Source organism: Dromiciops gliroides, chromosome 1 (genome assembly GCF_019393635.1).
Source record: "Dromiciops gliroides isolate mDroGli1 chromosome 1, mDroGli1.pri, whole genome shotgun sequence".
Taxonomy (NCBI): Eukaryota; Metazoa; Chordata; class Mammalia; order Microbiotheria; family Microbiotheriidae; genus Dromiciops; species Dromiciops gliroides.
In genome coordinates, this window is record NC_057861.1 from 10,184,780 (window position 1) to 10,205,849 (window position 21,070).

A 21,070-nucleotide genomic window follows, 5' to 3' on the forward strand; every position below is an offset into this window, starting at 1 on the left:
AAAAAAAAAAAGCTTTCTGCCCCAATTGGTGTTGGGATTAGACCTGAAAGTAGCCCAAGCACTTCCAGCCACTCTAAGATAGGGAGGCTCATCCTCATGAGAAAGAAAATGGATGAAGACCATAGCATTCAGAGCAAGAAGGGGAGCAGGCCACCTGGTCCAAACTCATCATTTTATGAGGAAATCAAGTTCTCCCAAAGGGAAGCAGTTTGCCAAAGGGAACCCGGGCAGGAAGAAGCAGATCTGGGGTTCTGCCCCCTCCATTTCCAAAGCTTGGCACAGTCCAGTTAAATAGCCATTAGTGAGCAGCTGGGCCTAATTCATTAGCATTAGGGTCTCCCCACCCCCTACTCTTAGAGCTGAATGAACTAGCCACAGTCACCAGCTGAGAAGGTTCCTCTTTGCTATGGCAAAGAAAACCAAAGCCAAGATGTGGAAGTACCTTGATCTCCCTAATAGGAAATGCCTCTGATTTCTGGGGCTCCCCTGCGTAACTCTCCATCTCAGGAGCCTGGGGCATACTGACAACTCCCTGCAGTAGGCAGCTCACCTCCTCCACACCCCACGCCCCAGTATCCCCATCCCCATTTCACAGAAGAGCAAGGCACAAGCTCATACCAGCAGCAAACATCATTCAACATTCCTTACCAGAAAGATGTTGGCAACTTCCATCAAAGACAAGGGTTAAAAGGACTTGGCCAAGGTCATGTGGCTAGAGCTAGGACTGGAACCCAAGGCCCCTGGTTCCCAGGTTCTTCTAGAACAGCCTCCCTAGCCTGGATGGAGAGGGGCTTCAGGGAATTTCAGTTGCTTCTTCTGTGCCTTCACCCCTCCCCACCAATCTCCTCCAGAGAAGGGAAATAAAACAGCAGGAGTTCTTGGTTTTTATAAGCACTCTTGTTTTATTGCACACAAGCAATTGGAAGTGGCCTCAAGTTGAACAGTGCTCCTCTGAGTTTGTGGCGTGATTGACACTGTGTGGTTGACCCTGCATCCTCTGGGCCCACCCTCCGGCGAGCTGCCTCTGCCCTAGGGGAGGGCAGGGCGCCAGATTTCCTTTGGAAAATAAACCAAAAAGGCATCCGTACCATTTTAAGACATCTCAAGCATAATGCATCTTCTAACGGGGTGTACATTCATTATTGCATTTGTCCATCGACTGATTGAACATACAGGAAATAAATGCACTTATTTGGAGGGGAGGAGCAGTTTTAAATAGTCAAGTGTTTACATGTGGCATTCGGCATATATCACATTCTTCTAGTTAAGCTATCATAACATAGTTGACCATCGTTGGTGAGGACTGAGGATTGGGGGGCTGGGGGTGAGGGGTGGGGTGTTCAGGGGAAGGGGGGGTCTGGTTTTCCTCTCTCCCTCTTTTCATATGTATTGCTACCAGGAATTCCAGCTTGGAAAAGGAGGGACCCTGAAGTCTGAGCACAGTCTCTTTGGGGAGGAAGAAATAAAATAAGTTACAGTTGATTGACCTGTCCAAGTTTCTTTGGCTGCTCCTGGTGGGTATTTCCATACCGGTCCCGTGGTTACTTATCGCCCTTCTTGGCTTTGTCGTCAGCCGCCTGCTCTGAGGATTTGCTCTCCTTCTGGTCAGTGCCGGAGGATTTCTCTGCCTTCTCGGTCTTGGGCTTGCTGGGTTTGGGGGCCTCTGCCTTGGTGGGTTCTTTGGGAGGGGCCTTGCTCTCCTCTTTGGCTTTGGGCTCAGTGTGGGCTTTCTCCTCAGACTTCTGGGGCTCGGTCGCCTTCTCCTCTGCTTTCTTTTCCTCCGGCTTTGGTTTCTCAGGTCCCTTGGCAGCTGGCTGGCTGGGGACTTTGGATTCACTCTCTGCCTTGGGTGGCTCTGGTCCCTTCTTCTCCTCCACCTTCTTCTCTTGGGGCTTTGCCGGCTCCTTCTCCTTGGCTTCCCCCTTTGCAGGGGCCGCTGGGGCTGCCTTCTGGCTCTCCGACCCTTCTGTCTTGCTTCCCACCTGAGGCTCCTTGGGTTTCTCCTCAGCCTCCTTTTTAGGGGTCTCTTTCTTGCTGTCCTTTTTTTCTTCTGCTTTGGTTGGGGCCTTCTCCTCCTCTGTCTTCTTGGGTGCTTCTTTCACTTTAATGTCCTGGGGTTTTCCTTCTTCTTTGACGGGTGCATCAGGGGACTTTATCACTTCTTTCTTTGGGGCACTCTCTTTGACTTCCTCTTTCTCAGGGGATTTTACATCTTCCTTTTCTGGAGATTTGGCCTTTATTGGGGATTTGATGTCAGCTGGGGACCTCACTTCCTCCTTCACTGGGGTCTTGGCCTTTTCTGGAGATTTGACCTCAGGGGGAGACTTGACCTCTTCCTTCACTGGGGTCTTGGCTTTTTCTGGAGACTTGACTTCTTCCTTCACTGGGGTCTTGGCCTTTTCTGGAGACTTGACCTCTTCCTTCACTGGGGTCTTGGCTTTCTCTGGAGACTTTACCTCAGGGGGTGACTTGACTTCTTCTTTCACTGGGGTCTTGGCCTTCTCTGGAGACTTGACCTCAGGGGGTGACTTGACTTCTTCCTTAACTGGGGTCTTGGCCTTCTCTGGAGACTTGACCTCAGGGGGTGACTTGACTTCTTCCTTCACTGGGGTCTTGGCCTTCTCTGGAGACTTGACCTCAGGGGGTGACTTGACTTCTTCCTTCACTGGGGTCTTGGCCTTCTCTGGAGACTTGACCTCAGGGGGTGACTTGACTTCTTCCTTCACTGGGGTCTTGGCCTTCTCTGGAGACTTGACCTCAGGGGGTGACTTGATTTCTTCTTTCACTGGGGTCTTGGCCTTCTCTGGAGACTTGACCTCAGGGGGTGACTTGACCTCTTCTTTCATTGGGGTCTTGGCCTTCTCTGGAGACTTGACCTCTTCCTTCACTGGGCTCTTGGCCTTCTCTGGTGATGTGACTTCCTCTGTAGGAGGAGACTTGGCTTCCTTCTCTGGGGACTTTGCTTCTTCTCCTTCTTCTTCTTCTTCTCCTTCTTCTTCCTTCTCTTCAGTTTCTTCTTCTGCTTCTTCTTTCTCTTCCTTCTCCTCTTCTTCAGTTACCTCTTCTGTCACTTGGATCTCCTCAGTTTGTTCTTCCACAATGACTGTTTCCTTCTCCGACTTCTCTACCACTTTGATCTTCTCTTCACTTTTGACTTTTATATGTGTGGAAGTAGCCGGAGTTTTGGGGAGTCCCTCAGGAAAAGAGAAAGGAACTGGGCCAAAACCAATTCTACACTCTTCTCCTTCCAGAAGTTTTCTGTGGGAAGGAGAAGCAGGACAAAGATGTTACTGAAACGAGAAATCATCCTACATCCTCCCTGGCCACCATTTCCTTATGTAATCTTCTTCAGGACAAAGATGGTCTTATTTGCTTACTCGTATTTGTATCCCAAGCACTTAGAATAGTGCTTGACACAATGTTTAATAAATTTTCATTCATTCATTCACTCACTCACCCACCCATCCATCCATCTATCCATCCTTCCATTATTCTTCATCCTCTGGTTTTTAATGGTAAGGTTGGCAGAGGCAATGTGTAAGCTCCTTTCTCCCAACACTTCTTTCCCATCAAATCACAAGGCTGATGTTCTTGTCCCAGGTCAATCACTATCTTGCCATGACTTTCAGCAAGTCAGCTAATCTCGATGGGCTTTGGTTTCCTGATTTCTCCTACAGGGGTAACAAGGCTTCACAAGTGCTTGTGAGCATCAGATGATAAGATGAACATCCAAGTGGTCTGCACAGATGAAGCATTATATATATATTTTGTTTTGTTTTGTTTTGATGAAGCATTATACAAAGCTGGCTTAGTACCCACTAAAACGAAGCCTGCGGCCAGCAGGGACCACAGTGAGGTTCTTTTCCTTCAATCTGCACCCTCAACGTCTTCTGCTGGCCCATCTAATCGTAGCTCTTAGTGTGGAGCTGCTAAGGGCAGAACGGAGTTAGCCTAGCACGGATTCCCTGCCTTCCACTCCTAAATTTTACCACTGGGAAGGCCGGGGAATTCTGGCTGCACGTCCATCCCTGCCACGGACCCTTCGTCTGTCCACTAGGCACAGTTACACTCCCTAAGAAATGCTTTGCCAGTCCTATATTTCTTATGATCTTCCCAGTGGTTTTGTGAGCTAAGGGGGGAGGGGGAGTGGAATCATGCCCATTTCACAGAGGGAGAAATAGAGGTCCAGTGAGGTAAGTGAGGTTTCCAGGGTCACCCAGCCCAGCAGTAACAGAGCTCCTGGCTCCTAATCCAGTTCTTTGACCATCCTGTAAAATGGAAGCCCCCTGAAGATAGGAAATGTCCTCGCTTTTGCATCCCCAGAACCTGTGCCTGGTGTGGACTTGGTGCTTAGTAAATATGGGTTGAATTTAAGGCCCTGCATCCCTTTGCCCTCACCTTTGGTACCCTGGACAGCTCTCCATTCTCAAATCCCTACAGATCCCACAGAGGGCTACCAAACCCTCTCTGAGAACCTGAGGGTTCCTTTATCCCTCCCAGGATTGTGGCCAAGAGATGTTTTTTGCAAGCAGTGGAAAGAAAAGCCCAGAGAATCTGTCTCAAAAGTCCACAAAGAGCTTAAAAACAGGCTTGTGGCTTCCTGGGTTTGGAGGGGGAGCGCTAACCCCACAATTCTCTTTATGAGCACATATCCTGACTTTCCAAAGGGAAGCAGCATGGAATAATGGGAAGAATACTGGCCTATGACAGAAGGCTTGGGGTCTAGAGTTAGTTTAGCCTCAGTCAACTTTCTCTGCTACTCACTGTGACCCTGGGGAAGTCATTTTACTTTCGGTGGAGTGGCCAGGGACTTGACTGGGAGCTCCTTGACAGCCTTTCTTGGAATCCTCAGAGGTTATCACGGTACCTGGTATACATTAGGCACCTAATAAATGCTTGCTGACTGACTGCCTGGCTGGAGCGCTCAACCTGGAGTCAGGAAGACCTGGTTTCCAGATTTGCCTTTGATATTCACTATCTCTATGACCCTGGGGGAGCCATTTAACTCAGTTTCTCTTATCTGTAAAATGGAGATGCTCCCCCCTCCAGAATCCACTTCTCAGCATTGTTGTAAAGCTGAAATAAGACAATGCATCCAAAGATCTCTAAGCAAACGTTCTAGTGCCTGAAGCACAGAAATAATAATCTCTTGCCACGACTCTGGGAGGAGTCCGGGGATCAAATGAAAGCCCTTTGTAAACTGTAGAGTGCCATATATGTGCAGTTTCAGGGGATAGAGCTTTGGATGTGGAGTTAGGACCTGGGTTCAAATCCTGACTCTTACTTCTTAGCAGGTGATGTAGTCGATAGAGAGTGTTGGGCCTGGAGTCAGAAGACCCTGAGTTCAAATCTGGACGTAGACACTAGCTGGATGAGTGCTAGGTCAGTTATGTCACTTCTGCTGCCTTGGGTTTTTCATCTCTGAAATGGGGATAATAATAGTACCTATCTCCCAGGGTCACTGTGAAGACACAATGAGATACTATAAATGTTAGCTGAATCTGGCCTAGTCACTTTACTGTTTGTTCAACTGTGAAAGGAAGGGGTTGGACAGATGAGCCCATCCTGGTCAGGTTCATTCAACGGTATGAGAAGTGGTTTTTCCCACCTGGAGGGTTGGCCAAGGAGGAGAGAAGCAGCATTGCCCCAGGGTCACAGAAAGGCCCTCAGAACCCCGTCCGTACCTGTAGGCTGCAATCTCGATGTCTAGGGCCATCTTGACATTCAGCAAGTCCTGGTACTCCCGGAGCTGGGCTGCCATCTCCCACTTGGTGCTCCTCAGCTCGCTGTCCAGCTGCTGAATGGCCTCCTAGGGAGGGCAGAGTCACATGAGTCACGGAGGGGCCGGCCTCGGGCTCTCTGCAATGCAGATCCCCGCTCCTGCCAGCCCAATCGGGCAGTGCTGACCACAGATCCCAGCTACTCGACTGCAAAGAGGGCAGACCCAGTGCTGACAAGGGACAGTTCTTTCTTAACGCCCGTCTTCCCTCAGGATAGGACAATTCCTTTCTTTGGGCTTGGGTCCTCCAACAGGCAAGTGCTGCATCCCCATCCCCCCAGAGCCCCCTCCCAGATGTTAGAAGTTAAAAACAGAACCCATGGGGCAGCTAGGTAGCGCAGTGGATAGAGCACCATCCCTGGAGTCAGGAGGACCTGAGTTCAAATCCGGCCTCAGATACTTAACACTTACTAGCTGTGTGACCCTGGGCAAGTCACTTAACCCCAATTGCCTCGCTTAAAAAAAAAAAAAACAAAACCAAAACAGAACCCAGAACATCACCACAGAATCATGAACCACTAAGATCCTTTCAGGTTCCAAATCACCAGGGGATCAGAGGCTGTTCACCTTTTGGGGGACCCCTTCCCACCTTGGGGAACCTGTGGGCCTCTTCTCAGAAGAATGTTTGAAAACAAATAAAATAAAAAACACGGGATTGCAAAGGAAATCAATTCTGTTGAAATACAGTTATCAGAATATGAGAGAGAGAGAGAGAGAGAGAGAGAGAGAGAGAGAGAGAGAGAGAGAGAGAGAGAGAGACCGACCCCAGGTTAAGAATCCCTATTCTAGTGGCAAGACCTGCAGTTTAGAGAGAGGAAGCAGGAAGCTGAGGGAGGTGACACAAGCCAGGAGTTGGGACTTGAACGCAGATCACTGGCTCTAGAGCCGGAGAGGAACTAGTCCAGCTGGTTCATTTTAGAAAAGGGGACATGGAGGCCCAGAGAGGCAGTGACATTTCCAAGGTCCCACTGCAGAGACCCAATGCCAATCAGGTGCTCCCCCTCTTCCCCAGCATCTACCTGATAGGAGATGACATCGGCGTGATGGCGGTCTTCCAGATCTGAACGCTGCCTCTCCAAAGAGTCCTTTGTCCCCTTGAGGGCCTCCAGCTCAGTGGTCTTGGACTGCAGCTGACGTCTGTATTCGGTGATCTCTTCCTGGGCCGAGCGCATGGCATCTGTGTTCACCTTGGCAGCTTCTGACAAGCGGTCCAACCTCACTGTGGCAGCCAGGACCAGGGAGTAGAGGGGGCAGAGAAAGGGGGCTGGTAAGGTTAGATCCTCCGGTCCCCACACTCGTGAATACTCAGTGCTTAGTACATAGCAGGAGCTTAATTATTGCTTATTGAGACAGCATGTACCAAGTGACAGGATTTCAAGTTAGAAGAAGGTGTGACATATCTAATGCAACTCTCATTTTACAGAAAGGAAAACTGAGGCCAGAGTGAGGAAGGGGTTTGCCCAAGTTACTCAGCTTGTAAGTGGCAGAATTGGCATCTGAACCCAACCGTCTCTATCTAGGACTCTTCCTATTACTCTACCATCATTAGCCTTGCTCAGCTACTAGACCCCTAGCCCTGGGCCAGTGCCCACTGAGGATGGGTGAGGACTGCATTGCAGATCCCGCCTCTACCTTCCAACACTCTGGCTCCAAAGTCCCAGGGGCCCTTGCATGCCTGTGCAGGGCCTATTTCTCGAGCGAGGGCCGGGGTGGTCCCTTTGGTGAGGGCACTTTTCCCCTCTTCTTTTGTAAGATCATGAGTCACAACTTTTGTAAAGCTGGTGAACAAGGGAGCAGAGGCAACCTCTGGGGCACCTTGCATCTTGTTGGCATTCGGTCGGATCCCTTCTGCATCACAGCCCCCTCTCTAGAGAGACCAGGCTTATCCCTTCTTTCTAGAAATGGTCATTCTGCAAGGCTGGCTCCTGCCCACAAGGATTCCTAGCCTGATTTCCCCTGCTTTAGCCCCACAGAGTGAGGGACTGAGGGTTCCCAAGCCATTTCCCATTCACCCACTCAGCCAAGCTGGAGATTCAGTGAGCTCTGTGTGTGGGGGGTGGGGGGTGCCCATTACTGTTTGGCTCTCCTGGAGGAGGTGTCATACACAACTCAGAAGATGCCCCAGATCTTTGGGAGCTATTCTACCCCTCCCCCATGAAGGGAGACCATCCAGCTAGCCCTCTGCCCTAAAGGATTCTAGTTTATCCAAGGTGGCAGCTGGAGCCTAGGACAGGTTGGCTTTAGCTGCAGATACCTGTAAAAGGGTCTACTTCCCCTCAATGGCCACCAGTTTTGCTATAGGGGCTGGGGCAGGGGGTGAGGAGGTCCAAACTTGTTTCCTGGGCTTATCTGCCAGGCTTAGCAGGGCAAAGGAAAGAGCAGAGCTAAAAGGAGTTGGAGAAGAGAAAGACTTAACTCCTGGTAGGCAGATAGGGGCAGGGAAGAAGATGGAAGGAGAACAGGGAACCCAGTCACTCTTGCTATTCAAGGAAGCTCAGAAAACTGAAAATTGGGATGAGGTTGGTACTGGCCAAAGAAAGTAAGATGAGAAGACTTAAGATCCCATCTCTAGCTGCCTCAGCTGATTAGAGAGAAAAGGCTATAAAACGGTTTTCTTTCAGCCTTGGGATGGGGGTGGGGGAAGGGAGTTCTATTAAAGGGCCAGCTAGAGGACTGTTGGTTGCGCATCTTTACCAGAGACTAACTGTGTGGATGCTGTGGACCTCCCGGCCTAGAACCCCCCTCCCCTTTAAAACCAAATCTGGGGAAAAGCATGTGGATTCTGTACCCTGCCCTGCCCCCCTCAAGTCTTATTTCTAGTTCTGGCCGCAGCTCCTCCTCTCTCCCCCTGTAGTGTCTGTATCCTTCCCTCCTCGATGCTGCAGGGAAGAGGGGGAGTGTCCTCAGCCCCAAGGGGAAACTCTGGGAGAAGAGGGAGGAGGGAAGGGAGATGGGAACCCTGCAATATGTCAAGTCAATACTAGGAGCTAGGTGCTTTAAACCAGGACGGAGGAGGCTGCCCCTCAGCCACATAACAAAAGTGAGAACATTTCTAAGGTCAGGGCTGCGAGGGACCTTAGAACACTTCGAAGGTCAAAGCTGGGAGGGGTCTTAGAACACTCCTAAGGTCTGGGCTGGGAGGGGCCTTGGAACCTAGAAAGTCAGGGCTGGGAGGGACCTTAGAACACTTCTAAGGCTCTGGGGTAGGGTCTTAGAACACTCCTAAGGTCAAGGCTGGGAGGGGCCTTAGAACACTTCTAAGGTCTGGACTGGGAGGGGCCTTGGAACCTAGAAAGTCAGGGCTGGGAGGGACCTTAGAACACTTCTAAGGCTCTGGGGTAGGGTCTTAGAACACTCCTAAGGTCAAGGCTGGGAGGGGCCTTAGAACACTTCTAAGGTCAAGGCTGGGAGGGGTCTTAGAACACTCCTAAGGTCTGGACTGGGAGGGGCCTTGGAACCTAGAAAGTCAGGGCTGGGAGGGGCCTTAGAACACTTCTAAGGTCAAAGCTGGGATGGGGTCTTACAATATTTCTTAGGTCTGGGCTGGGAGGGAACTTAGACCATTTCTAAGGTCAAGGCTGGGAGGGGCCTTAGAACACTTCTAAAGTCTGGGGTGGGAAGGGTCTTAGAACACAGGTCAGGGCTGGGAGGGGCCTCAGACCGTTTCTAAGGTCAGGGGGGATAACAGAACTACCCGGGGTGGGGCTTAGGCCACTGCCCGGCAGAGCAGAGAGCCGGGATCACCTCGGACAGGTGCAAACCCGTCTGTACGGATGCGCTTCCAGCCCCGCCCCGCTCTAGCCCCGCCCCCTCGCTCCCGCGCGCGCACGGGGCCCCGCCCCCTACCTCGGAACCACTCCTCCGACTGCAGCGTGTTCTGCACAGTGTGGCCCTCGAGCTGCGCGCGGATCTCGCGCAGCGCCGACGTCACGTCGGACTTGACGAGGTCGCGGCCGTCGGGGGGCCCCGCGGCCTGGATCTGGCTGAGCAGCTCGGCCACCTCGTCGTCGTGGCGGCGGCGCAGGAAGGCGCCCTCGTCCTGCAGCGCCTGCACCTTCTTCTGCAGCTCGGCGCGCGCCAGGCCCGCCTCGTCGGCGTAGCGGTGCAGCGCGCGCGCCGCCGCCTGCAGCTCCTCGCGCTGGCGCGCCTCGTCGTCGAGGCGCTGCTGCGCGTGCGCGATGTCCTCCAGCAGGCGCTCGTGCTCCAGGCGCAGCTGGCCCTGCTCTGCGCCCAGGCGCAGCGCGGCCGCGCGCATCTCGCGGATCTCGCGCTCGTAGAGCGCGCCCATGGCCGAGCGGCCGGCCTGCTGCTGCCGCAGCGCGGCCGCCTCTCCCTCCAGCTGCCGATTCTGCAGCTCCAGCTGTCGCACCTTGTCGATGTAGCCGGCGAAGCGGTCGTTGAGCGCCTGCAGTAGTTCCTTCTCGTTGCGCGCCCCGCGGCCCTCGCCGCCCAGCCCCGGCCCGTTGAGCGAGTCCAGGCTCTCGGTGCTCGAGGCGGCCAACGCGCCGCGGGAGCGGAAGCCCGAGGCCGAGCTCCGCGCCCACGAGTGGAAGCCGCTGGACCCCGAGCCGCCGGCGGCCGAGCGCACCAGCGCGGCGCTCTTGCGGCCAGAGGCCAAGGCAAAGTGGAAGGACAGCGGGTACGCGGGGCCCTGCAGCAGCCCGTCCGCGCTGCCGTAGCTCATCATGCTGGCGGGGCCAGGCCGGGGCCGGAGCCGGGGGTGCGGGGAGCGCGGGGAGCTCGGGGAGCGTGGAGCGGGCCGGCCGGCGGGAGGACACTGCGGCAGCAGCCCGGCGGCCGCTCCTTTTATAGCTGCCCGGGCTCCTCGACGCGGCCCGGGCGGGGGCAGGGGGGGAGAAGGGCGGGGGAGCGCTCCTGCCCCTCCCCCCCCCCCGCCAGCTCTGCCAGCCCTGCCACTGATGCTGCCGCTGCCACTGCCGCCGCCTCCCCCATCGCCCAGTCCCCTAGTCCTCTCTGGCCAGGTCGCCAGCTACTCAGCTACCTTCCTTTCCCCTCCTTCATCTCCCCCTTCTCTCTCTTTCCAGCTCTTTCCTCCCTTATTTTCCATTGTGAACTTGACAGTTATCAATAAACAGCAATCTTGCACTATACAGAAGATGGCAAGAAAGATTCCTCCCTCTCCCCTTTCATTTTCTTTCCCTCCCCCTTTTCCTCCTTCTCTCCCCCCTCCTCTGTTCCTTTCCCTTTTCTGCTATCTTCACTTTCCTCTCTCCCCTCTTTTTTTCCTTTTCATTGTGAACTTAACAATTAACAAACATTTCCATATACAAAGGACAAAGATTCCTTCCCCCCTTTCTTTCCCCCCTCATTCTTTTCTCGTGTCTCACTTTCCCCTCTTTTTCTGTCCCCCCTCTCCCCTTTCCCTTAACCCCACTTTTTTCTGCCTTCCTTCTCTCTTTCCCTCTGTCTTCCCTGGCCAGGCTGGGGCTGCCACTTCTTTCTCTTCCTTAAGCCCCGGGCCCAGATTCCCAGATTTGCAGCAAATTGCTGAGGAAAAGGGGTGGGGGGTGGGGGCAGAGGAGATAGGGAAAAAACTGGAACTAGAAGCAGTCTTCCCCCATCTCCGTAGAGAGGGCGATGTGTGAAACCAATTGGGCAAAGTATGATAGGGGACCCAGGCTTGCACGGTCGGGACGGTCGGGAAGGAGACTTGGTTTCGTTCAACGATTTCAGCTTGAGCAGGACTTTTCTGCTCCCCAAGTGTGAGAGAGGGGCGACATGGGGTAAGGATGCATTGGTCTTGCTCTGAGGTCACTCGCCACCCTGGGACTGCGGAGGAACCTAGGCTGATGGGGCACAGTCCACTCAGCACCAGGGGAGGCTGCGGCGCTGAAGTGCCTGGATGGGGAGAGGGGCGAAGGCAGATCTAGCCAAGTCTACGTGCAGACCCGCAGATCTACCTCTGCGGAGTGGGGAGGGCGCTGCAGCCCCAGTCCTAGGGGTGGGGGTGGAGTGCAAAGCCTTGGGAACCGTTCCGGGAGCCTAGAACTTTCTCCTCAGCCCTATCATTATATACTGAATTTGGTCTCCATTGCCCTGCCCCAGGGTTGGGGGGGGGGTCGTGAATGAAATGGTGGAACCTTCCGCCCCTCCCCGCTCTGATTTCCGAATTCACTTTCTCTGAGTAAGAAAGTCATCTCTTTGCGTGCTAACTCCCGATTCCTTTAGAGATGTCCCCACGCCCTTTTCCTGGTCCGAATTTTTTCAAATGGGATAAACTTGAGCAGCAAATGGGGGCCTTGGAGTGGGGGAGGAGGATCAATTTCTATTTCTGCTGCTTCTTAATCGAGAGTGAATCCCTCTCCTAGATTTTGTGGGTTGGCAAAGTAAGTTGAGAGCCGAGCCGTGGGAAGTTCGAGCTGCCGGCCCCTCGGCTTAAGTGTTGCGGCTGCTTTCCTTGGTCCTGAAGAGACCATACAGAACTGAATTGTGAAGAAAAGCGCCCCAGCGGCAGTGCCCCCAAACTCCTAAAACGGACGGAGCTTCGGGCTCCTTTTTTCTCACTGCCACCAGCCTCTGCTTAACCTTGGGCTCAGTGTCTGCAGAGCCTCCTCCCCCGAATTAAACAAAGATCAGGCAGGGCATAAGAAAACTTCTTCCAGGAAATAAAGAAAATAGGGTTTTAAAAAATTATGCTGGGGCAGCTAGGTGGCGCAGTGGATAGAGCACCGGCCCTGGAGTCAGGAGTACCTGAGTTCAAATTCGGCCTCAGACACTTAACACTTACTAGCTGTGTGACCCTGGGCAAGTCACTTAACCCCAATTGCCTCACTAAATTTTTTTTTTTAATGATGCTAAAGCGCGTTAGCTAGCTCTCTCTGACCCTCTCCGAGGGATCCCACCTTGGACTCTTCTTTTCCATCCCTCCCCATCCAAGTTTTCACTTCTGCCCCATTGGTTCAAGAAGTAGCTGTGGGGTGTAGAGACTACTAAAGCACACGCTCCCTCTTATCCCCTCCCCAAAGCATAGGCTTGCCTAATCACCCGCATTAGAGAGAACCTTTTCTTTTCTCTTTGAATGATGAACAAAGCGGGGATATACATCTGGAAGAAATGCCATATAATCCTCGAGTTTTTGAGGCAATGGAAAGATTAAGTCGATGACATAGCTCAAGAGGTCTTTAGTGGAAATCACTGTTGGCCCCCTATTTTGCTACCTTTTCCATGGCGCTTCTTTCTCCTCCCACCCCCGTGCCCAACCTGCCTTGGTATGGGCTTAACCTACATAGGGCTGGTCCAAGAAGGACCAACAGGTCCCTTCTGCTTCCTTCCCTGCTCACCTGCTACAAATGTTCATACGAACTATTTGTGCCCGAACTGTGGTAGAGCCTTCTGAGCTTGTATTAGTCTGATAAGCCACAGTCAGACATTGACCCTCAACATAATAATGTCATTTTGGTCCTCTTCGAGAACAAAGGATGACAATCACTCCAATTTTTCCTCCTAAAACTAGCTCTATAGGATTGAGATTTGTAGCCTGGTGTTTGTGATTTTTAAAAATAATATCATACCTTGATGTAATTGGTTTCCCTTGTAACTCTATGTATTTTGTTTTATGTATTTAAAAATATAATTTTGAGAACGGGTCTCTAGGCTTCACCAGACTGACTGCCTAAGGAAACTCCATTATCCTAATGGTAATGGGTTCTACTGGAAGCCCCAAAGCCTCAGGAAGGGGGTCCCTGCAGAGAACCTGGAAAAAGCATTGGACTCAGAACTAAAAGTCCCTGTGTTGGGGGCAGCTTGGTGATGCAGTGGGTAGAGCACCGGCCCTGGAGTCAGGAGGACCTGAGTTCAAATTTAGCCTCAGACACTTGACACTTACTAGCTGTGTGACCTTGGGCAAGTCACTTAACCCCACTTGCCTCACCCAAAATAAATAAATAAAAGTCCCTGTGTTGTAGCTCTGACAGTGACTATGTGATCCTGGGGGACATCCCTTAAGCTTGGTATGTTAGCAAAGATGCTAATGTGTTTAGGGAACTGAGAGCAGTCTTGTCTGGCTGGAGCATAGAATATGTGGATGGGCAGGTAAAATGGTACAAGCCTAGAAAAGTAGGATGACGATCTACTAGGAAAGGCCTTAAATGCCAGGCAAACTAGATTGAATGCTAAACACTGGGTAATAGAGTCACTGAAGACTTCTGAGCAGTGTCAAGAACAGATCTGGGCATGAGGGGGATCACTCTGGCAGCAATAGAGAGAGATTAGGGGGTCGGGGCAGGGTGGAGGTGAACGAAAGCTATTGAATTCAGACATGCATGGGAAGATCTATAAACTCATTGGAATGTGAAGAAAAAAACCATGCTGTATAATTATATGGACCAAGGCTAGCCCTGTAAAGAAAGATAGAAATGCGCCTCCCTCCCTTCTTTGCAGGAATGGGAGGATTCCATATACCCTGTTGATATGTTGGTTTTCCTCCCCAAGGACTTGGGGAGGGGAGGCAAGGCATATGTATTTGGAAATGCAGGTAATGTAAAGATCAGAAGATAGCAGTAGGGGAAAACATTAATATCATAGAGAAAAAAGGAAACTATTGAAATATTCCAGGTGGGAGTTAATAAGGGCTCTGACTGGGCAGTGGCAGCAGAAATAGAGAGGAAGGACAGATCGAAGGACACTACAGAGGAGGGATGCATAGGATTGTTTGGGGAGGAGGGGTGGAGGAGAGAAGAGTCGAAAGTAACCCATAAAGGTTTGGAAGATGGCAAACTGGGTGAGTGGCACCACCAAAGACAACAATGTCGAACTCAGAGGGAGGAGCAGGGTTAGGGGAGAGATCATTAGCTCAGCTTTAGTGTGAGATACTCTTGGCACATCCAGGTGGAGGTGTCTGTATACAGCTGGAACTCAAATGGGAGGCTAGAGCTGTGGCTAGAGATATGGGAGTCCTGCCCATAGATGTGGTCACTGAAGCTTCCGGTTGAGTGGGACAGCCAAGGTGGTGAAAAGAGAAAAGCTCACCTTGACCATGCCACACCCCTCAGGAGAATTTTCTGCAGAGAGAAAGGCAGGCAATTGCTCTCCGATGGTGATTTGATTTGCTTTGACTTTGCAGTCCCATGAGAAATAACCATCTCCTTTCCCGTCCCCATGCACCCTATTTGTGGGAATCTGGCACCATCATCTCTGTTGGTCACCTGAAGACAACTGGACCTAAGAAAAATGGGGCACTTCCCCTTTAACTAGCATTGGTGGAAGTATCGAGTTTCCTGGAATGGGATGGCTCCCAGTTCTGAGTGGAGAAGCCAACATGATAAAGCAAAAATTTTTTTTCCATTTAAAGACACAGTAGCACTCCAGTTAGAAAAGCAAAATTGCTGATGAGCCACGAATACTAAGAAAGCAGCCATGTTTTGCAGGAGCTGAAAGGATGGGGTCACCCTCCTGACTGTGTGGCTTGGGATCTGAGAGGGTCTCAAAAAGGACCTTTGGCCCATAGGAATCCCTGTGTTCTCTTACCCGCCCCCCATAGAAGTTATGATACTTGAAATTCATAGCATCATAGGATTTAAGACTGGAAAGGACCTTAGAAATCAACAAGGTCATGAGGAAAAGGGGCCACATATGGTCTGGGGAAGGGTAAGAAGGTACTGAAATGGGAGGAGGGAAACCTAGCTTCTGGGCCCTAGGGATCCTGGACCTCCACCATCACTAAAAGGTAGGGCTTTGAGACTAAAGCTAAGTGCTGTGGCTGCCATAGGAGAAGGGGGTTATCAGACCTCTACAATTATTATTCCAATCAGCAGAAAAATGGAAAGAGGGATGTGAGCACCCAGAATGAGGTCTGGTCTTAGAGTGGCTTACACACAGCACATCAGTTGTACTCCTAAGGTTCATAGAGAGGCAGCTTGGCATAGTGGGAGAAGCACTGGGTTTGAGGGTAGCTGATCTAGGTGCTCTTTCCAGCTGTGCTAATCACTAGCTTTGGCAGGTAAATTAACTCATCCCTCTGAGCCTCAGTTTCTTCATCCATGTAATGGGAATAATGACCCTGGCACTACATACCTAATGGGATTCTTGGAAGAAAATTATTTGTGAAGAGTGGGGTGTTAAGTAAATGTGAGCCATAATTTTGTTTTAGATGTTAAAATGTGAGCTATTATTGTTAATCTTTTCATATTGAAAGGAGGCATGAATGAATCCGCCTCTACACCAGGAATCGTTTTCACCTTTCTGTTCCTCACTTTCCCTATCTCTAGAATGGGGAGAGAAATATAGTATAAAGGTGGAATGATGGTCAGAGATTAAATCCTTCTCATAGATCAAATCCAGAAAACTCTTTGGAAAGATGTGAGTTCAAGTCATATCTCTGACACATTAGATCTGTGACAAAGGGCAAGTCACTTAACCTTAGAGTGACACACTCACTCCTCAAAGATTATCAATTATAGACTGTTAAATTGTTAGTCTACATCAATGGGGGTAATCTCCAAGCCAAGAATCTCTGCACTGATGAAATCACAGGTCTGAACCAAAAGGAAAAATAGATCAAGTCCCCATCAAGATTGATCTCTAGGGGGCAGCTGGGTGGCGCAGTGGATGGAGCACTGGCCCTGGAGTCAGGAGGACCTGAGTTCAGATCCGGCCTCGGACACTTGACACTTGCTGGCTGTGTGACCTTGGGCAAGTCACTTAACCCTCATTGCCCAACCAAACCAAACCAAAACAAAACAAAAAAGATTGATCTCTAACAAGAAGACTTCACAATCTCCACCAAAAATTTCCTGAACACCTATCTGTAAGGCATAGGACATGTGCAGGCATTAGTATGGTCTGGTCCCAACCCTTAGGAAGCTTAACATCTAGTAGGGAGATTTGAGAAATGTAGAATAATCTAAACTTTATTGTTTGACTTCTTTCAAACCGTGTGTGTGTGTGTGTGTGTGTGTGTGTGTGTGTGCCCGCGCGCGCGTGCGTGTAGGGAGGTCGTGTATCCCCATTCTAGTATTCCAGAAATAAAACCGGAGTCCTCATTTCCAGAGGGAGCCTATCACCCACCTCCACTCCCACCCCATTCCCTCTCCAGAATCACAGTTGTGATCTCAGCTTGGAATAAAGTATTCAGAAACCCGAAAGTTTGGAAAAGAAAGGACTGAACTGATTTCAGCACTGGAGATCTGGACAGCTCCACGTACTTCTGAATGTATTGAACCAGGTGGTGCCTCTCTGCACCATACCCAACCTTTGTTGTGGTGGGAATGGCTTTTTAGCCATAGGTTGAGTGCCAGAGTGGTACAGTGAATAGAATGCTGGGCCTGGAGTCAAGAAGACTTGAGTTTAAATCTGGCCTCATACACTAGGTATGTGACCCTGAGCAAGTCACTTCACCCTGTTTGCCTCAGTTTCATCATCTATAAAATGAGCCAGAGAAGGAAATGGCAGACCACTCCAGTATCTTTGCCAAGAAAACCCCAAATGGGGTAACAGAGTCAGACATTGGCTGAAATGAACAACAAACAGCAAAATGAGTGCTGATATAAATGGGGCAGGGAGGGGAGAAGGAAGGAACGTTTCCTTGACCCACTTTGCTCCCTCTTGGGCCTAGAGACACCAGACAACATCTCTACCCCAGGTTACGTTTGCTGGAGAAGTTAAGCTTTAGATATCTGCTTCTCTTAATCTCTCTCTTTTTTTCAGTGAGGCAATTGGGGTTAAGTGACTTGCCTAGGGTCACACAGCTAGTTAAGTGTCTGAGGCCACATTTGAACTCAGGTCCTCCTGACTCCAGGGCCAGTGCTCTATCCACCTCGCCACCTAGCTGCCCCACTTCTCTTAATCTCTTACCTCCACTTTGCCTTCCCATCCCCTCTTTCCTTTTCCTTGTTATATCTCTTCAACATCTAATTAAATTAAACTCAACAAGTGCTTGAGTTCCCACCATGTTCAGCATGTCACTCTCCCTCATCCTCTTCCCTACTTTCCCTCCCAGCTTCTTTTACTCTTCCCTCATCTCTTCTGTCCCTTCACTCCTTATTTTCTCCCTCCTTCCATACTTGTATTTCTAATACTTTCTCTTCCATAATCTTCACTTCTTCCTACTCCTTCCCCTTTACCTCTCCTTCCCTCCTTTTTCTTTCCTTCCCTTCTTTCCATCCCTCCAGGCCTATCTTCCTCTCAGCTTCTGCCTGCTCTTGTCCTTCACTTCTCTTTTCCCATCTCATTCCCTCTTTTCCCTGCCTTTTCTCTTTGACCTATTTTTCTTTGGCATTCTTTCCCCTATTTCTCATCTTTCCATCTCTCCTTCTCTCCCCTTCTCGTTTCTTTATCTCCTTCCCTTCCTTCCTTCCTATCTCTTCTATCTTCCCCCTTATCTCATCTCTCCCTCCTATTTACCTCTGTACTCTCCTACCTTCCCATTTCTCCCTTTTATCTCACTTCCTGCTTCTTCCTTCCTACCCACCTCCTTCCAGGAGTAACCCTATTTTTATGATGCTCAAGAATGATTTATAGTAAAAAGGAAAGAAAATTTCCTTCCCTAGTCTCTTTTTAATATGAAAGCAGACAAACACCCTAGCAATTTAGGTCTGATTTTCATTAGGTTCTGCATACAGCACAACCCGCAGTTTCAACCCCCAACCAGTCAGCATCCAGACTGCTGGTCCTTTAATCCTGTATTCTCATTCGTTGCTTTCCACCCACAAACAGAACCCAACAGTGAACCCACCCTGAGTTTATGAAATACCTTAAACACCCCCCACCATGGCTGTTAAAAAAGGATCATTTGTTCCCATGGGCTGTTACATAAGAATCTGAATTTTATTGGAAAGGTCAGAGGCTGGTTGCTGCATTCAAATTTCTGTTCTCCCCTCTGGTTCTTGGCAATTAAAGATTACTAATTTTTGGCAGGTTGCTCTTGAGACCGTAGGGGATGAGATGACTCATTAGGCTGGACAAAATGGTCACTCCTCAGTAATAATTAGAAAAATAGCACATGGGCTGCTGTGTTCCTATCATTTTATTCCCTATGACCCTTCAATCAGTGTGCCTCCTGAACTCACTGATGGGTAAACTCAGCAGTCCCATCTTCTACCTGTTGTAGGCTGTCCCCAGGGCCTGGAATGTTATGTCTTCTCTTCCCTCTCTTCAAATCCCTAGCTTTCCCCAGAACTCGGTTCAGGTGCCATCTCCTCCAGGACTCTCCCCTCTTCCTCTTTAAATTACCTTGTATATCCTCTTCATACATGTTGTATTCCCAATAGAATCAAACTCAGCAATGCCTGTGACTTGTCGGCTTTCTTTTCACCGAACATCAGCACCCTGGACAGTACCTTCATCCAAGTCAGAGACTTGCAGTTTCATGCACCTTGGGCACTCCATCGACAGAGTCAAACAGCAACATCTCTATAACTTAACAGACAAAGAGAGATGCCTGTGGCTCAGCTAGGTCAAATAATTTGTCTGGGGCTATACAACTAGTAAGTACCAGAGACTGAAGGTGACCTTAGGTCTTGCTACAACTCACTGCCCCATTTACACAGGGTAGATACCTAATCAATAGTGATGACTTGAACTGTCCCTTCCCCCCACATGTCTAATCTAGAGTAAATGAACTATTTGAACTAATAATACAGGGTCTCTGGAGTAGAATTTTGGAGTAAGGAACTTTTCCCCCTGGGTCTCTCTCCTACTGGCTTCATGATGCTGGGTGGATGCCCCTGTCTGTGCTTTGTGAAACGAAGAGGAGATTTTTTTCTGTGACTAATTTAAAGAATTGTGATAGGCTACTTTACCTATCCCATAGGGATCAGGAATGCTGGAGGCAAGGAAGGTACTGAGCAGCAATAAAGCTGGAGCAGGAGAAATGAAATGTTGATAGTCAAGAGGGGAGTCAAGAAACTTAGAGAGCTCTTTTGCCTCAAGGTACAACAATGGATATTAATACTAATGACCTTGAGTTATTGATCAAGAAATCAACAGACATTTGTTAATGCTTACTATGTACATTATGCTAAGCATTAGGCATATAAAGAAAGGCGACCCTGCCCCCCCCAAATCCCAAACAACAACAAAAAACCAGTTCCTTCCCAAACCTCATGGTTTAATGGGACATGTAAATAACTAGGAACCTGAAGGATATGTTCAGAGTAGATGGGAGATCTTAGAGGCACTATCCCCTGAAAAATATAGCAAAGGTTTCCTGCAGAACATGGCATTTAAACTGATTCAAAGGAAGCCAGGAAACAAAGGGAAAAGTGAGGAGGGGGAGAATTCCAGCCTGGGGTTTAGCCAGTACAACTGAGTGGAGACAGGGGATGGATTGTCTTTTGGGAACAACGGGAAGAAGGCTGGTGTAGTTAGATTATAGCATTCCTGAAAATGAGTAAGGTGTATGAAGAATGAAAATATAGGAAAGCCACGTCCCCAAAAGCTTTAGATGCCAGAGGACTTTGTATTTGATCATGGAGGCAATAGGATTAGATAAATAGGGCTCAAGAAACTGGAATTTATCGAATAGGAGCGGGAGATGGTCAGATCCAAGCTTTAGGACAAAAATGACCTGGCAGCTTTGTGGATAATGAATTGGAGTGGGAAGAGACTAGGCAGAGAGAGCAATTAAAGGCTGTTTTTGTTTTTGTTTTTGTTTTTGTGGGGCAATGAGGGTTAAGTGACTTGCCTAAAGTCCCACAGCTAGTAAGTGTCAAGTGTCTGAGACAGGATTTGAACTCAGGTCCTCCTAAATCCAGGGCCAGTACTTTATCCATTGCACCACCTAGCTGCCCCAATTAAAGGCTTTTGAAATAGTGCAGTTGGGGCAGCTAGGTGGCACCGTGGATAGAGCACTGGCCTTGGATTCAGGAGGACCTGAGTTCAAATCCAGCCTCAGACACTTAACAATTACTAGCTGTGTGACCCTGGGCAAGTCACTTAACCCAAATTGACTCACACACACAAAAAAGAAACAAAGAAAAGAAATAGTGCAGTTCACAGGTGCTGAGGTCCTGAACTAGAGTGGTGGCTGTATTAGCGGGAAGGAGACATACTAGAGATGTTATGTAGATGTTTAGAATCAACATAATTTGGCAACAGATCACATATATGGCCTGAGTTCTAGATGAGTAGAGGATGATGCAGGTTGAGAGCCAGGATGACAAGGATGCTGTAACCCTTGGCAATAATAGGAAAGTTAGGAAGAGGGAAGGGTTTAGGTGGAAAGATAATGAACTCTGGTTTGGCTATGTTGAGTTTGCAGTGTCTATTGGACATGCGGTTCAAGATATCCAAAAGACAGTTGGAAGTCTGGAGCTGGCTTTTTGTATGTGTGTG

General features: G+C 49.7%; 1 protein-coding gene across 2 annotated transcripts; it reads right to left on the reverse strand.

The window, feature by feature from the left end:
- Positions 1–878: 878 nt before the first annotated feature.
- On the reverse strand, positions 879–10,544 carry NEFH (neurofilament heavy chain). 2 transcript variants are annotated; one of them, XM_043978261.1, is made up of 5 exons: positions 9,626–10,544; positions 6,799–6,998; positions 5,685–5,809; positions 2,877–3,258; positions 879–2,816 (listed from the first exon to the last, which is right to left on the reverse strand). In XM_043978261.1, exons 1-5 carry the CDS (start codon positions 10,464–10,466, stop codon positions 1,542–1,544), a joined length of 2,823 nt encoding a protein of 940 aa, XP_043834196.1. In that variant the 5' UTR covers positions 10,467–10,544; the 3' UTR covers positions 879–1,541. The 2 variants fall into 2 exon arrangements, with proteins under 2 accessions (XP_043834196.1, XP_043834195.1); XM_043978260.1 differs by having other exon boundaries at positions 879–3,258.
- Between the last annotated feature and the right edge of the window lie 10,526 nt (positions 10,545–21,070).

What these genes read in the sequence shown, in the direction of transcription:
- NEFH (XM_043978260.1), bottom strand. Translation starts at nt 10,466, where the DNA reads ATGATGAGCTACGGCAGCGCGGACGGGCTGCTGCAGGGCCCCGCGTAC. An exon ending in GTCGGAGGAGTGGTTCCGAG is followed by an intron (nt 6,999 to 9,625) that starts GTAGGGGGCGGG and finishes TGGCTGCCACAG; the next exon opens with TGAGGTTGGACCGCTTGTCA. An exon ending in ATCGAGATTGCAGCCTACAG is followed by an intron (nt 3,259 to 5,684) that starts GTACGGACGGGG and finishes TCCTTCCCACAG; the next exon opens with AAAACTTCTGGAAGGAGAAG.